The sequence below is a fragment of the Monodelphis domestica genome, chromosome 1, assembly GCF_027887165.1.
Source record: "Monodelphis domestica isolate mMonDom1 chromosome 1, mMonDom1.pri, whole genome shotgun sequence".
Lineage (NCBI taxonomy): Eukaryota > Metazoa > Chordata > Mammalia > Didelphimorphia > Didelphidae > Monodelphis > Monodelphis domestica.
In genome coordinates this window covers 711,568,899-711,584,002 of record NC_077227.1, presented here as the reverse complement: position 1 = coordinate 711,584,002, position 15,104 = coordinate 711,568,899, and the positions used below count along the sequence as shown (strand labels likewise).

At 43.0% G+C, this 15,104-nt stretch overlaps 1 protein-coding gene across 4 annotated transcripts in view; it reads right to left on the bottom strand.

Moving 5' to 3' along the window:
* Positions 1–15,104, bottom strand: part of ZFHX3 (zinc finger homeobox 3) — a 330,923-nt gene that overhangs the window by 203,285 nt on the left and 112,534 nt on the right. For 3 of the 4 annotated variants that reach the window (XM_056811478.1, XM_056811484.1, XM_056811476.1), the window contains 2 exons: positions 11,156–13,935; positions 3,198–3,694 (listed from right to left, as the gene is read on the bottom strand). In XM_056811478.1, coding sequence (XP_056667456.1) covers positions 3,198–3,694; positions 11,156–13,889 — 3,231 coding nt within the window. In that variant the 5' untranslated portion in view covers positions 13,890–13,935. The remainder of the gene's footprint in view (positions 1–3,197; positions 3,695–11,155; positions 13,936–15,104) is intronic. The other variant, XM_056811489.1, reaches the window with a different exon arrangement.

The window sequence follows — 15,104 nt, the reverse complement described above, 5'->3', positions numbered from 1 at the left end:
CTCCCCCTAACATGCACACATGTGTCTCACTACATTGTTATGAGGTTTGAATAAGAGGTGGGTGAAGTATTTTAAAAACTAAAGACCTCTGTTAGACATTTAAAGTCCTTCACAACCTGGTCTTATCCTATCTTACCAGTCTTCTCTCCCATCTTTGTGTCTCTGCCTTGACTATCCCTCCTTCAGGAACATTCTTTCACCTCAAATCCCATACCCCTGAGGTCTCCCATTTCTACCTAGAAGTCAAAGCTCTTCAAAGAGCTTAATTACCATCCCATAGGAGATGATTTACAGATCTATATATTCAGCCCTAGTCTCTTCCAGTCTCATATCACTCAATAATCATTTCAAATTGGGTGTTCCTGAGACATCCAAACTCAACATGTCCAAAACTGAACTCATTTTTCTCTCAAACCCTCCCTCTTCTACATTTCACTATTTCTGTGGAAGATCCAACCAACTTTGGTTTTCCTGGTTCATAAAACCTCTGACTCCTCACTCCCTCTCCGCCCACATATCCAGTCAGTCACCAAACACAACATCTCCCTCTTCCTCTCTACTCATAGGTCAAGTTCAGGCTCTCATCTCCTCTTGCCAAGATGATAAGATTAGTTTCCTACTTGGTCTTCCCACCGGATTCTCTCCCCACTTCCATTGGAACTGCTGCCAAAGTGATTTTAAGCAGAGAGATGACTATGTTACTCCCTTACTCAACTGTGTTGGCTTCTATTGACACAAGGATGAAATATAAACTCCTCTGTTTAATTTTTTAAACCTCTCTTTCCAGCTTTAATGGACACTACCCCCCCACCCTCTGAGCCAGCCAATGGCCTTTTCCCTGTTCCTCAAAAGATGTGAAGCCTCCCATCTCCATACCTTTAATGCACTCCCTTCTTATCTCTGTCTCAGAGTTCATCTCTTCCTTAAGACACAACCCAAGCACCATCTTCTGCATAAAGGTTTGAATATGATGTTTCCTGATCCCCTCATCAAATGCTAGTGGCCTCCCCTTCCCAGAAGACTCTGCATTTAACTACTTTGTATATTTAATTTTGTATTTGAGCTGTACATACTTATATATGTACTTCTTGTCTCCACATCCAAATATAAGCTTCTTGAAAGAATGAATTATTTTATTCTTTATATCCCCAAAGCCTCACATAGCACTTGGTGAGTGCTAAGCATTCTATCAATGCTTTGATGCCTGATTCTAAAAATGTTGATTTTCCTATAATTATTAAGATGATAATCTAAAATACCTAGAGAAGGGAGATGGAATTGTGCCAGAATCAAAGCAAGCCCTCTTGGGGAAGCTAGGTGGCTCAATGGATAGAGTCAGGTCTGGCGATGGAAAGTCCTGGGTTCAACTATGGATCAGAGACTTCTAGCTGTGTGATCCTGAGAAAATCATTTAACCCCAACTGCCTTGTCCTTATTGCTCCTTTGCCTTGGAAAAACCAATGCTTGGTATCAAATTCTAAGGCAGAAGGTAAGGCTTAAAAAATTTTTTTTAAATAAATTTTTAAAAACCTTCCTCTCAAGTTTTCCCTCTCAGCTCTAATAAAGGGATCTTTTTGACTTCTTCCTAACTACTTGAAAGCAACAGAGTAAATTTGAGATGCCTATACTAAATTTCTTTTGAATTATTTTCACTTGGTGAGAACGTTTAGAAATCTTATCACCTCTTAAATACAATGAAGACATATTCCTTTGAGCTTCCATTTAAATTTATTGTGCAAAGGAAAGGGGAGAATGAAGTACAAATCAGTTGGCACTTTTTGCTAACATTTATAATAAATACATTTTAAATAAATATATCATATATGAAATAAACACAATAAATTTATAAATATATAAAGTCCAAATGTCAATGAATTTGAGACTCCCTACAATTCTGCCTTTCTCTTAACCATATCTTCAAATTCTTAAGAAGAATTCTAACCCTGTATTTATTTTTTCTCTCTTTTCCCAGTCCTCAAAAAAAAAAAAGGAACTCAATGTTACATCCTAGAATTTCCAGAATCATTTGGATTCACCATATTTCACTTCCAGGGTTACTGAATCCAGGCGACAACCAATCTACAGACAAGTTTCATCTATCTGAGGGTCTCAATTGGAAACAAGAAGAATCAAGAGGGAAGTAAAAGTGAAACTGGCTAAGGAGCTAAGCTGAGCAAAATGAAAACCTCCACCCTGAATACTCGATGGCACAATGATACAAGAGAGGAAAAAGAAAAAATAAGGTGGAGGAAAATGGGAAGTGAGAGACGGGGTGTCTGTGTGTATGGGTGTCTGAGCCTGCGCACACGCATGCATGATGTGCATGGAGAAGATATGTGAAATGAGGCTCGTTAGATTTATGGCGATTTGTACCTGATTGTTCATACTAAAGCCATTATGGAATGATTAGAGAAAAAGGTGAAGCTTTAAGTCCAGTGAAAATCAATAGAAACGTCTGGAGCAATTCTGCCACTCGAGTGAAAGGACTATTTACAGTATCCGGAGCTCCTCTTGGGTTACAGTTGAAGAGAAGGAAAAGGGGGAGGAAAGAAGATGGAGAAAGGGCAAAGAAGAGATGCCTGGCAGCTGGGGGAGGGTAAAAAAAATAATGGCAGAAAAGACAAGAATTGGAAGGAACCAGTAGAATAAGAAGAAGGAAGAGAAATGGGCAGAAGAGCAAAAAGGGGGGAAAGGTGAGATTGAAAGAGGAAGAAGGGAGGGGGGAAAAGTCCAGAAAGAGAACAAAAGAAGATGAAAGCAAACAGAAGGAAGGTGAAGGAGAGAGGGAGAACAAGATAACAAGTGTGAGGGTGAGAGAGCAAGGGCCAAAAACCATGGCCAAATTAACAGAAAAAAAAAAAGCAAAGCTAAGGAAGTGACTTGGGGTGGGAGAAAGAAGAAACTGAGGACCTAGGCAAAATAAAACTAGGCAAACATCTTGGGTTGTAAATGAAAGACCTATTTGTACCCTCAAAATCTAAATGTCATTTAAAAATCCCTTTTTCATAATCAAACATATTAAAGAAGAAAAGATCGACTTTCCCAGGAAGGGATTTGTTTCCATGACCCAGAAAGCTGCCAGAGATGGGAAGAACAGTCGAGTTCTTCTTCTCCTTCTATTCAGAACATCCCCCCACTCTCCTGGGAAGCTCAGAGGCGCCCACTCCCAAGAAAGAGAATGAATGAGCGTGTCTTACCTTGTACAGCTTCAGGCTCGCTTCGTGCCTTGAATTGACCGTGTGGAGCCGTAGTTTCTCCAGGCTGTTCGTATAGTAGTCACAAGCATTGCACTTCAAATGTACAGGGTTCCCAATGGCCACACACTTCAATCTCCACTCATTGGCCTTCCCACCTTCCTTGATGTGCGCCACCAGCTGGTACTTCTGAACGTGCTTGTCCGTTTTGCAGTGGAGTTGAAAATTAGCCTTGAGCTGGGTATTATAGCGACAGAGCTTGCACTGATAGGAGTCCCCCATCACTGCCTTCCACTCCTCCTCGGGGAGCCCGCGCTCCATGTTCATGTGCAGTCCCAGCAGGTCCAGGCTGTCCGTGGTGAATTTGTTGCACACCGCACACTGGAAAAGCTTCAGGGACGGGTCATTGGTCTGCGTGAAGCTCTCGCCCAGGTTCATCAGCTCCTCAGAAACCAGCTGCCCGCCCCCCAGCCGCATGTCTAGGGGTATTTCACCGCCCACTGCATAAAGGAGAGAGAGAAACCAAGTCAGAAAGATGCTCTCGGTTGCTGCTGGTCTCAAGTGGAAGAGCCAAACCTGGGGCCACCGTCAATGTTTTCTCCTTCATTCAAGTCAAAAGAAGAAGGCGTTAAGTCACAAATGGGGTCCAGCTCAGAGATGAAAGGAAAACAAATTTTACAAGGTGAGCTCCACAATTCAGAAATATTTTACCTCTTGGGATTCCCTGGATGCAGCTGGCTCACCCCTGCTGTAAGACAGTCTACTATTCCAGAATATCTGTATAACCCACATTGAATTGCTTGTCAACTCTGGGAGGGGAGAGGGAAGAAGGGAGAGAGACCACATGAATCACAGAACTTTGGAAAACTTGTGTGGCAACTTGTTATTAAAATAAAATAAAGATAAAACATTAACAGAAAGTTTCTTTTGGAAAGGGAAGTCTCCCTAGATTATAAACTGCCAGACAGGCAGGGTTTTTCTACCTAATGGGGAATAGGATCATATATTTAGAGCTGACCAGACTCTAAAGGGTCATTGAGTCATAGGGTCATTTAGCAGAGGAGTAAACTGAGGCTTAAAGAATTTAAGTGACTTGAGAGTTACATGGTTCTTAGGTATTTAAGGAGTAAACTGAGACCAAAAAATTTAAGTGTCTTAAGAATTATGTAATTCTTAAGTGTTTAAGGAGTAAACTGAGACCTAAAGAATTTAAGGGACTTAAGAGTTACATGGTTCTTAAGTATTTAAGGAGTAAACTGAGACCAAAAAATTTAAGTGTCTTAAGAATTATGTAATTCTTAAGTGTTTAAGGAGTAAACTGAGACCTAAAGAATTTAAGGGACTTAAGAGTTACATGGTTCTTAAGTATTTAAGGAGTAAACTGAGACCAAAAAATTTAAGTGTCTTAAGAATTATGTAATTCTTAAGTGTTTAAGGAGTAAACTGAGACCTAAAGAATTTAAGGGACTTAAGAGTTACATGGTTCTTAAGTATTTAAGGAGTAAACTGAGACCAAAAAATTTAAGTGTCTTAAGAATTATGTAATTCTTAAGTGTTTAAGGAGTAAACTGAGACCTAAAGAATTTAAGGGACTTAAGAGTTACATGGTTCTTAAGTATTTAAGGAGTAAACTGAGACCAAAAAATTTAAGTGTCTTAAGAATTATGTAATTCTTAAGTGTTTAAGGAGTAAACTGAGACCTAAAGAATTTAAGGGACTTAAGAGTTACATGGTTCTTAAGTATTTAAGGAGTAAACTGAGACCAAAAAATTTAAGGGACTTAAGAAGTACATAATTCTTAAGTGTTTAAGGAGTAAACTGAGACCTAAAGAATTTAAGGGACTTGAGAGTTACATGGTTCTTAAGTATTTAAGGAGTAAACTGAGACCAAAAAATTTAAGGGGCTTAAGAATTACATAATTCTTAAGTGTTTAAGGAATAAACTGAGAGCTAAACAATTAAGTAACTTAAGAGTCACATAGTTCTTAAGTATTTAAGGAAAGAGGATCAATACAGAGTGTCCCACAAATTTTAGTGCAGTTTTAAGGTTTAGTCACTTAAAACTGATGCACTAAGACTTTTTTTGGATACCTCGTATAAAATTATGGGGTGGGGATGAGGGACAGCCAGGTGGCCATCTCGATTCAGCTGCTGATAAAAGTATGGGAGTAGGAGCCAACATGGACACTCTGGTAGGGTCTGAAAGGCAGAAGAAAAGGTATCACAATTGGGTTAACAGAAGCCTTCTCCTCTGTCAAACTTTAAATATTTGCCAGCAGTAAGTTCCAGGATTTATTCAAATCAGAGATTCCAGGATAGAAGCACATGCCAACCAAGGGAGGGACGAGTAAATGGGGCAGGGATCTGTGTTTAGGGAATGAATCAGGATGGGTGATTAAGTACCAAAAAAAAAAATGAGTATTATTCATCTTAAAGAAAGGGAAAGTCTTTTCTTCTTCTCTCATATATATATTTCCATCTTTATCAATCTCCAATGTACCATTCTCAAAGCAGGTTCCCATTTATGCTATCAGAAATGCTTGGGAAGAGTTAACTTCTCTCTATTACTTGGAACTGTCCAGCTCTTTGCAGCCCTTAAGACACACGTGTACAAATACAAACACACACTTCAGCCAGTTTGCACTTTTCTCACCTCTAAAATTTAAACTAAAATTTTTTCTTTAGTTGGCCTGGATTTTGTTGTTTTAAGTGTCTGATCAGTTTTCATGTTGATGATCAATCCAAGAAAGATGTTATCATTGTATGCTTTTAATATTTAGCGTAGGAATGTTCCACTAGGAAGCATCATGATGGAGAATGCATTTCTATGAGCTCTTTTCATCATCATGACTTCTTCTGAAGACTAGGAAGAATCTAAAAACATACCCGAATCTTGTATCTACAAACATTACAGAAGATTTTAGAAAGTTTACTTTTGGCATCTCTCCTTCTAGTTATGGTTTTTCTCATCAGGGAAATGGCATTCCTTTTAGGACAAGAGAACAAAGAAAGGAGAAGCAGAAGGTAGGGGTAGGACAAAAACTCTCTCCTCTCTCTCTCACCCTTTAAAGTATAGTAGTCAGGTCACCTAAACAGAGATTATCATCCACAAAAATGCATACAACATCCAGTCAAAAAAAGATCTTGCCTGGGGAGAGCATAAAACAAGAAACAAATACATAGTTTTTCCTTCCTATCCATGGCCAGGAGCGTCCAATCTTGTCTTTCTTTTTTTAAAACAAACTCAGTATTACTCTAAAAGGGATTCAAGCTCTCAGATGCCAGATGTTTAATTAAAAAGCTAAGTCCAGTTGTCAACCAAGAAACTATAAATCTCTTTCCTATTCTCCAGTTCTTAAACCAAAATGAATGTCAAAGAAAAAAAAACAAGGAAAGAAATGAATCAAACTATGGGTTCAGAAAACATTATTGGCCTAAATGGACTTCAGATCCTAAATCTCGAGAAACAGATTTGGGTGTGGGTTGGAGGCAAAGCAGTGGGCATGTGCTGTCTCTAAGGAGAAATCTTCTTTTAACTTAACAAATTTATACCAATGCCAGAGACCAGTGTCACAATTCTTCTCAAAGAAAATGGATCCCTATCCCAAAGTTGCAGCCACGTCCATCAATCAATAGACATTTATTAAGTGCTTACTATGTGCCAGGCTCTGGACTAACTACTGGGGAAGCAACAGAGGCAAAAGACAATTCCTGCTCTCAAGAAGCTCACAAAAACTCTAATGCATTGCTTTAACATGCATTCCCTTCAAGATACTATTTAAAAAGACAAATGGTCCTGAGTCAAAGGTTGGAAAGGAACAAGTATGTATCAAGTCCAATTCTTCCCTTCAGACAGTCCTTTATCTAAACCTTCTTGTTATGGGACTAGAGATTCCATTAAAAAAAAAAAAGATTTTATGAAACCTTTACTTTCCGTCCTAGTAACAACTCTAAGACAAAAAGGCAAGATTTAGGCAAATGCAGTTAAGTGATTTACCTAGGATCACACAAGTAGGAAGTGTCTGAGATCAGATTTGAACCCAGGTCCTCCTAATTCCTGGCTTGGCTGTCTATCATCCACTGTGCCACCTAGCTTCCCCATGAGATTCCATTTTTAGCTATTATCAGAAAAGAAGATTCCAAAACAACCCTGGAATGGAATGAATTCTTTTGTTTAACAACATTTAAGTGAATGCTGTTTCAAAGGAATGGTTGAAATAATAAACTTAAGCACTAGGGTAAGTTTTGCAAAAATAAAATAAAACCAAAATAGAAAAGATAGTTTTTTCTAACCAAATCCAATAACTTTTAATATCTGAAGATTTCTTTCCTAATAAGAACTACTATAGGCCAAGCAAAAGCAAAGTAGGAAATTACAGCTATTTTTATTTGTATAGATTTGCTTCCTGCTGGTGAGATCTGTTTGAATTAAAATGTAAGCCCACACACTGGACAAGATACTTGCTTTCTCAATGTTCTATGTAATCAGAGCTCAATAAAGGCAATTTTTTATTCCCATGACCACCTAAGGCTACCTGTTGAAATGTCATAGTCGTACTACCCCACCTAGATAAAATAACTCCCAATATGAAGAAACGCTAGAAATTAGCCTAAGGCTCACCCCATAATACCAGTAAGTGTGCTGGGACTGCACAGCTTGGTCTTGCCTGAACTGTATATAGATAATGTTTCTATAGTACTGCTAAGAGGTCTGTTCTTTCTGGAAACAAAATGGCGGCAGAGAGAATTTATAGGTTAGATTAAAAGGTTTTTTATTGTCATTATAGGTCATGAGAAGAGTCTGCTTTCCTAATCTCTCTCTACAGTTTCAAGCTAAATCCATTAATCATATCATATTGGTAGGGTGAGATGAGGTTTGACTAGGTCATTCTATTCTCCTTCTAGTCAGAATGGCATTTGGCCAAATACAAATTGGTAGGGTGTTACCTGCCATCATACTTCTCAGCCATGAACCAGAGCCCCTCTTCTACTTCTAAGGCTTTCCTCATCCAGCTCCCTCTTCCTAGAAGGCTCTGCTCCCTTCAAATGTGATTGTCTACCCAACTCTTAACACCATTTCTTCTGTAAAGCCTTCTCTGACTTCCCTCCTGTTCCCACCTCCCCAACTGCTAATGTTTCCTTCTCAGAACTTAAATAGAATGTTGGTGACTCTCCGATTCACTTATGCAAAATAAAGCACTTCAGCTTTTTAAAAATTAGACTGTAAGCTACAAATGGGCAAAGAATCATGTCTACTCTAAATATGGTATCTTCCCCAGGTACTTTTTTTTTACATATTATGGTGCTTAGAAAAATTTGAATACATTTTCTATCTACAATTATAAGTTCCTAGAAAATTATGGTGGTTAGAAAAATTTTAATACATCTTCTATCGACAATTAAATTATAAGTTCCTAGAAAATGTGGTCATTGCTGCCTCTATTTTTCTGTATCTCAATTAGGGATTAGTAGAATGACAGACACAGAGATATATAAGATTTCTATTTCTCAGCCTTACTTATTTCCAGTTGTCAGAAATTTCTGTTAATTAAAATCCCTATTGGTCCAACTAAAGCCCATTCTCCTTCCTATAATCACTATACACTGAATACCACCTCATGACTACCTAGACAGTATTCTTTAATTTCCTTGAAGAGCTCCCCTGGCTTCCAGTTCTCAGGGTAAATTTGCTATTATTCCTTCAAGCTGTCCTTGCAAAACTGTTAGAACAATAGTGATGGGAACAGTCATGATTTGTTCATTTCGAGAGTCAATAAAGATCTAGTTTGACATAAATAAGCAATTAAAAAATAAAATATTTTAGCATCCATTGGAATTCAAGAGTTACCTAAAATGTTTGAAGCTAGAAAATATTATCACAAAATTTAAACACATATCATGAAATAGATAATTTAAGAGCTATCACAACAATTCATCAGGGTCCATGAATATTAAAATAGCACATGTCAACACTTGAGAATCACTGGATTTGTTTCTTCTGGCATGAACCTACACCATGGGGCAAAGTTAGTCACGGTTAGTTACTGTCCTTCTAACAGTAACAGGCCCACATGGCCTAAGATGTCCCATCCCTAGTCTCAAGGAGTTAATATCATAGAAATATATAGAATGAGAGCAAGTCAGAGACCAAAGGTCCAAAGATATAGGTGGAAAGAGAAAGGGGAAAATTTAACTTTAAAAATGGGTCCAGTGAAATAATTTGGTTTGAAATAGGAAATCTCACAAAAAGTGGTGCTTGCTTCTAAATAACATGATTTGGGGAATCCAATATACAGGAAATAACCAGAAGTATGTGGCACTATTCTAGATGATAAGCACAAATAAAAGGACCTAATAGGTATTGCCTAAGTATATAGCATTCTGATTCAACATTTCTCACATTTAACTTATCTTCAATCTAAAAATGGCCAGCAAGTCCCCTTTACCTTAACTTCCAATTATTACAGCCCATCCCATTTTTCTACAAGGGAGGTCTCATTTCTACAGTCAAAATTTTCAAAGTGATCAAAGTTCATTTACTAAGAATTTAACCAATATTAACCTAATCTACCCTACTCCTATTCATTTGCACCAAATGGTCACCCATCAATGTTTTAACACTGAATTGTTAACTGCCCCAATAGCATTCCTTTTGACCAAAAGGATGGTCTCTAGCAACGCAACCCCAAATTTGTTTCCATGTCTTCCATACTGACCCCATCTTTTTTTTTATTTTTTAGGAGAGCTTAAGATTCAAATCAGAATCTGATTGATAGTAGTTAAAATTCTTGGGAATCCCTTCCATAACTGGCCCAATGGATCATGAGGATAGTAAAAATCTTGGGAATCCCTTCCAGTGTTGGCCCAATGGATCATAAGAATGGTGAAAGTTCTTGGGAATCCCTTCCGAAGTTGGCCCAATGGATCATGAGGATAGTGAAAATTCTTGGGAAATCCTTCCAATGTTGGCCCAATGGATCATGAGGACAGTGAAAATTCTTGGGAATCCCAATGTTGGCCCAATGGATGAGGATAGTGAAAGTTCTTGGGAATCCCTTCCAATGTTGGCCCAATGGATCATGAGGATGGTGAAAATTCTTGGGAATCCCTTCCAAAGTTGGCCCAATAGATCATGAGGATGGTGAAAATTCTTGGGAATCCCTTCCAATGTTGGCCCAATGGATCATGAGGATAGTGAAAATTCTTGGGAATCCCTTCCAATGTTGGCCCAATGGATGAGGATAGTAAAAGTTCTTGGGAGTCCCTTCCAATGTTGGCCCAATGGATCATGAGGATAGTGAAAATTCTTGGGAATCCCTTCCAATGTTGGCCCAATGGATCATAAGGATAGTGAAAATTCTTGGGAATCCCTTCCAAAGCTGGTCCAATGTTCAATGGATCATGCCAACCTAAAGCCTTTGATAGACACCATCTGATCCAAGAATCCCACAACACTTCTTCCTTCTTCCAGAACAACTGTCTCTCATTGTCTACCATTTCCAATGACCGTTAAAGAGGTGAGAGAGGAAGATCACAATTATGGTCATGTTTCAGAGGCAGAGATTTAGAGACAGAAAGAGCAAGCATGGAGAGTACCAGAGTGCCTCAGATTAAGAACCAACATGCCAGAGATGAGGGCGCATCCTAAGGTCTGGTGGGTGGGGGAGAAGGGAAGGGGACACCTCCTCCTTTGAGCTCAGTCGATGCCAGGCATGTATCCCAATAGTTACTTAAGGAGTGAAATAATGAATTCCCATTGACTTGGGTAGAGGATACAGGAGGGTTTCTCAAATACCAGGTGGGATCTAGCCGGACTAAGGCTAGGGGAGCTCGATGGCCCCCACAGGGGTACTTCAAAAAGGGATGGGGGGACTTATTTGGGGGAGTTTCCGCAGAATAACCTCCTCTTCCCCCGCCTCCCAACCAACCCCACCGAGTGAAAAAGAAAAATGGAGCCTCACCTAGAGCCGGAGTTGTCATGGCCGTCATGGGGCTGGTGGGATCCAGCTGAAAGCCGCTCATCATGAACTGGGCATCGGAGGCCGGGCTGTCCATCTTCAGGTTGGGCAGAGTCATGTTCTGGGCCAGGTAGTACTGGTAGAGCTCTGCCTCGGCCGGGGACGGCAGGGCGCCCAGGCCCAGGTGCCGGTTGTGTTGGATCTGGGTCATGTTCTGCTGCAGAAGCATCATGTTGTGCATGTGCTTCTCGCTGGTCATGTGGATGCGGAGGTTCCTGGCCACATTGGTCTCGTAGTCGCACACCTCGCAGCGCCACGTGGGCTTGGTTTTTGGTTTGGTGGGGGAGGGGGCCCCGCAGCTGCTGCCCAGGTTGGCAGCGGCCGCCGCCGCCGCGGCCGCCGCGGCCGCCGCCCCGGCACTGTGGCTGAACACTTGCTCCCCGCCTCCGTTCTGCAGGTTCTGCATGTTGTTCAGATGCTTGTCGGACTGCATATGAATACTGAGGTTGCCTTTGGTAGTCGTCGAGTAGTTACAGACCTCGCAGCGGAAAGGCTTGTAACCGCACGTGTAGCTCTCGCCTCGCGCCAGCCGCGGGTGAGGCTGCCCGCTCTTGCAGTAGACGCACGAGCCGCCCGGCTCCGGGTGCTTCTCCTTCATGTGCGCCTCGAGCGTCTGCTGGTACTTGTAGTGCCAATTGCACTTGGGACACTTGAGCGTCTTACACGAATTGCGAGAATGCATCATGGTCATGTGCCCCCCCAGCGAGCGCGAAGAGCCCAGGACCGTGTCGCACTTGGGGCACTCCACGCCGCTGCCCGACGGGCACTCCCCCACCCCAAGCTCGCAGAGGGCGCCAGCGTGCTGGTGATGGGGCAGGTAGCCCCCGTCCTCGCCCTCTGCGCTTTCATTTGGTTCCGGTACTGTGGCATTGTCTTTATTGGCACTTTCATCCATCAGATCCAGCCTCTTGCTGCCCTCTGCCACATTGGCCCTGACACCCTCACTGTTAAAGCTTAACCGATTCCTCCTGTTTGCACCATCAAAGACAACAAAGGAAGAAGTGGAATTAGAACTAGTAGAAGCTGCGCTCCTCGACAAAGTGTGGAGCATGTTAGGCATTAAGGGAGAGTTAGAAATGCTTTGGTTTGAGAGAGCAAGGTCATTTTTGTTGCTGCCACCCGCCATGGCCCCCGACTCCTCGTGGGGCCGGTCCTCCAATTCATCCTCCAACTCACTTGGAAAGAGTCCTTTGCAACCCTCATCTTCCTCCTCCTCCTCCTCCTCCTCCTCTTCCTCTTCCTCCTCTTCCTCTTCGGCATCCTCCTCCTCCTCTTCCTCCTCCTCCTCCTCCACGTCCTCAGCAGGCTCGGCCTTCTCGGAGAGGCTATCCTGGTCCCCCGCTTCTTGCTTCTCACCCTCTGCTCCCCCAGGGTCCTTGCCCTCTGAGGATTTGGTAGGACTGGAAGCCAGGGGGCCCAGGGGGACTGAGGTAATCGGGGTCTTCAGAGCGGAGCTGGTCAGCCCGCCGAGGTTCAAGAGGGTCCCGGGCGTCAAGAGGCCCGACTGGGGCTGCTCGGCCGCGGCGGCCCCCGTGGCAGCGCCCTGGAGCGCCTCCTCTCCTTCCATCCGAATGCCGCTAAATTTCCCATAAAAGCTGTGTCCCGGGCCTATGAGGTTAGCTGCAGAAACTAAAGGATGTTGAAAGTTTTTGTTTTTTGGTTCCAGAAAACTGACAAGGGGTTCCTTGTCTTTGCCTATGCCTTGGATGATGGCGGAAATGTTCTTATTGCTAAGAATTTTCCGCTCTTCTTCACTCAGGGTCATCCGATGGTCATGCACCGCGTGGGTCACAAAGGAGCGGACGTAGCCGAAGGAGAGCTTACACAAGAAGCACATGAGGATGGGCTTCCTCTTCCCGTAGAGCACAAAGCCGTCGAACTTGGACAGGTCCACATTGTTGGGGACATCTTTGGATACACAGGAGCTTTTAGCAGAACCGTCGCTGTTCAGGTAATCCTTGTTGCTTTTGTGTCGCACGTCGAAAACACGGAAGCTGTGCAGGACCGGGCTGATGCCCGTCAGGGCTGAGGTATTCGGGAAGGCCTGGTCTGAGCCCTCAAACCATTTCCCGAAGGATGAGGCTATGTGGAAAGTATTGATGATCTGTGGGTAGACTGGCGCAGCAGAGGAGGGATCCCCCTGCTTGCCCCCAGCACTGGGGAGAGAGTTCAGAAAGAGCGACGGGAGAGCCCCACTGCCGCTGCCACAGGCTCCCCCACTTTGGATCAACTGGCTGACGCTTTCGACAATGTACGCCGAGCCATCGGGCTGGTAGACTATTTCTCCAGCCAAGTTCTCCACATCACTCTCCTCATCCCCCTCCTCACTGGTGTCACTCCCGCTCTCCTCCCTCAGGGGCAGAGGGGGGCGGGCGATAGGGCAGTGGTGCTCCATATAGGTCTGTAAACTGGCAAAGGAGGTCGAGCACTCGTTGCAGCTGACCTCTTTGCTAGCGGGCTCCGCGGCGGGGCCAGCCGAGTTGGTGCTGTCCGGGAGGCGCTCATTGAAGGGGGCCCTCAGGCTGTCTAGGGGCCCGTGGTTTTCTGTGGTGGACTGCTCCATACTACTGGGTTTGTCAGGAAGGTGGGTGCTGTTGAGTTCAGTCCATTGCTGGTGCTGAGGGATACTACACCCATTGTCCTTCCCAGGGATGACAGGCGAGTCACAGCCTTCCATGGTAAGGCCTGCATGGAGCTTTCATTGCACCCAGTACGGTTCGGACCTGAAGAGAGCACAGAGGGGGAGAGGAGAGAGAGAGAGAGAAGGAGAGAGAGAGAGAGAAGGAAGAGAGAAAGGAAAGATGTTAGGAGGGCAAAGGCTAAGATTCCACACAGAGCACTTTAAGATGCTTCTAACTATACCCGATACCGTAGCAGCTCCGTCTTGCAGAACAGGCCTAGAGAGGAGCAAAGACTCGAATAAACCCCAAAACCACACCTTTGGCTGTTAAAATGTCAAAAGGCCGTAAGAACAACAGGGTATGTTCCTAAAGGTGTCTGCGCTGTGACAAGGGAGTCGAGGGTCCAAGGAAAGAAATGAGAATGGCTCTTCGGCTCCCCCCTTCCCCCTAAAGATTGCCCCCAAACAAATCCGATTCTTCAGAAATGTACTGTGAAAAGAGTAAGAGCAAGATAGTGAGCACCAGTAGAGAGAAAAGACTGTTTATTCCAACCCCCCCAATCCAAAGCTAATAGGAACAAACTTTCGTTAAGAAGAAAAAAAGATGAAAAAACAAAATAGTTCAATCTAGCAAGTCCAGAATGAGACTGTGGAGGTATGGATGGTCCCCAGGAAGCAAATGAGTGATGCCCAGAAACCGCCCCCCCAAAAAAAGATTGTACTTTTAGTTCCCTGATTTAGAATGGTTTTTAAAAGCCACATTTCTACACTGAAGGTATAGAACACCGTATTTAACAGCACACGTCCTGGCCAGGATTGATCTACTGTAAGGCAGCTACAGCCTTAATTCAAACTCAACAACTTTATGATCCCTTGTTCTCTCAAAATCTAAGTAGCATCAGCCCCATTTTCCAGATGGGAAAGCCGAGGCGCCACATTGAACAATTGGCTAGATGACATGCTGTCCTTTGAGGACCCTAACTTCTCTTCCTCCTCAATGCCCTCACCAGACCACATCATCTCCTAAGATGCTGAAGTATGAAAACATCTGAGAAGGATAAAATGCTCACATTCCTCGAGAGAAGAATACTCTGCAAATTAATTGGTGACACCCCTTTTCCCAACTGCATCTACCCCCCCCCCCGTATTCTCAGTGAAAATATATGATTCAGACATCCCAGTATCATTTGGCTGCTTTTCTGTCAAGGGGCTTTGCTGACCCAGAGACACCAGCTGTTCTCAGCAATCATTCCATTCCACACCTGCCTCTCA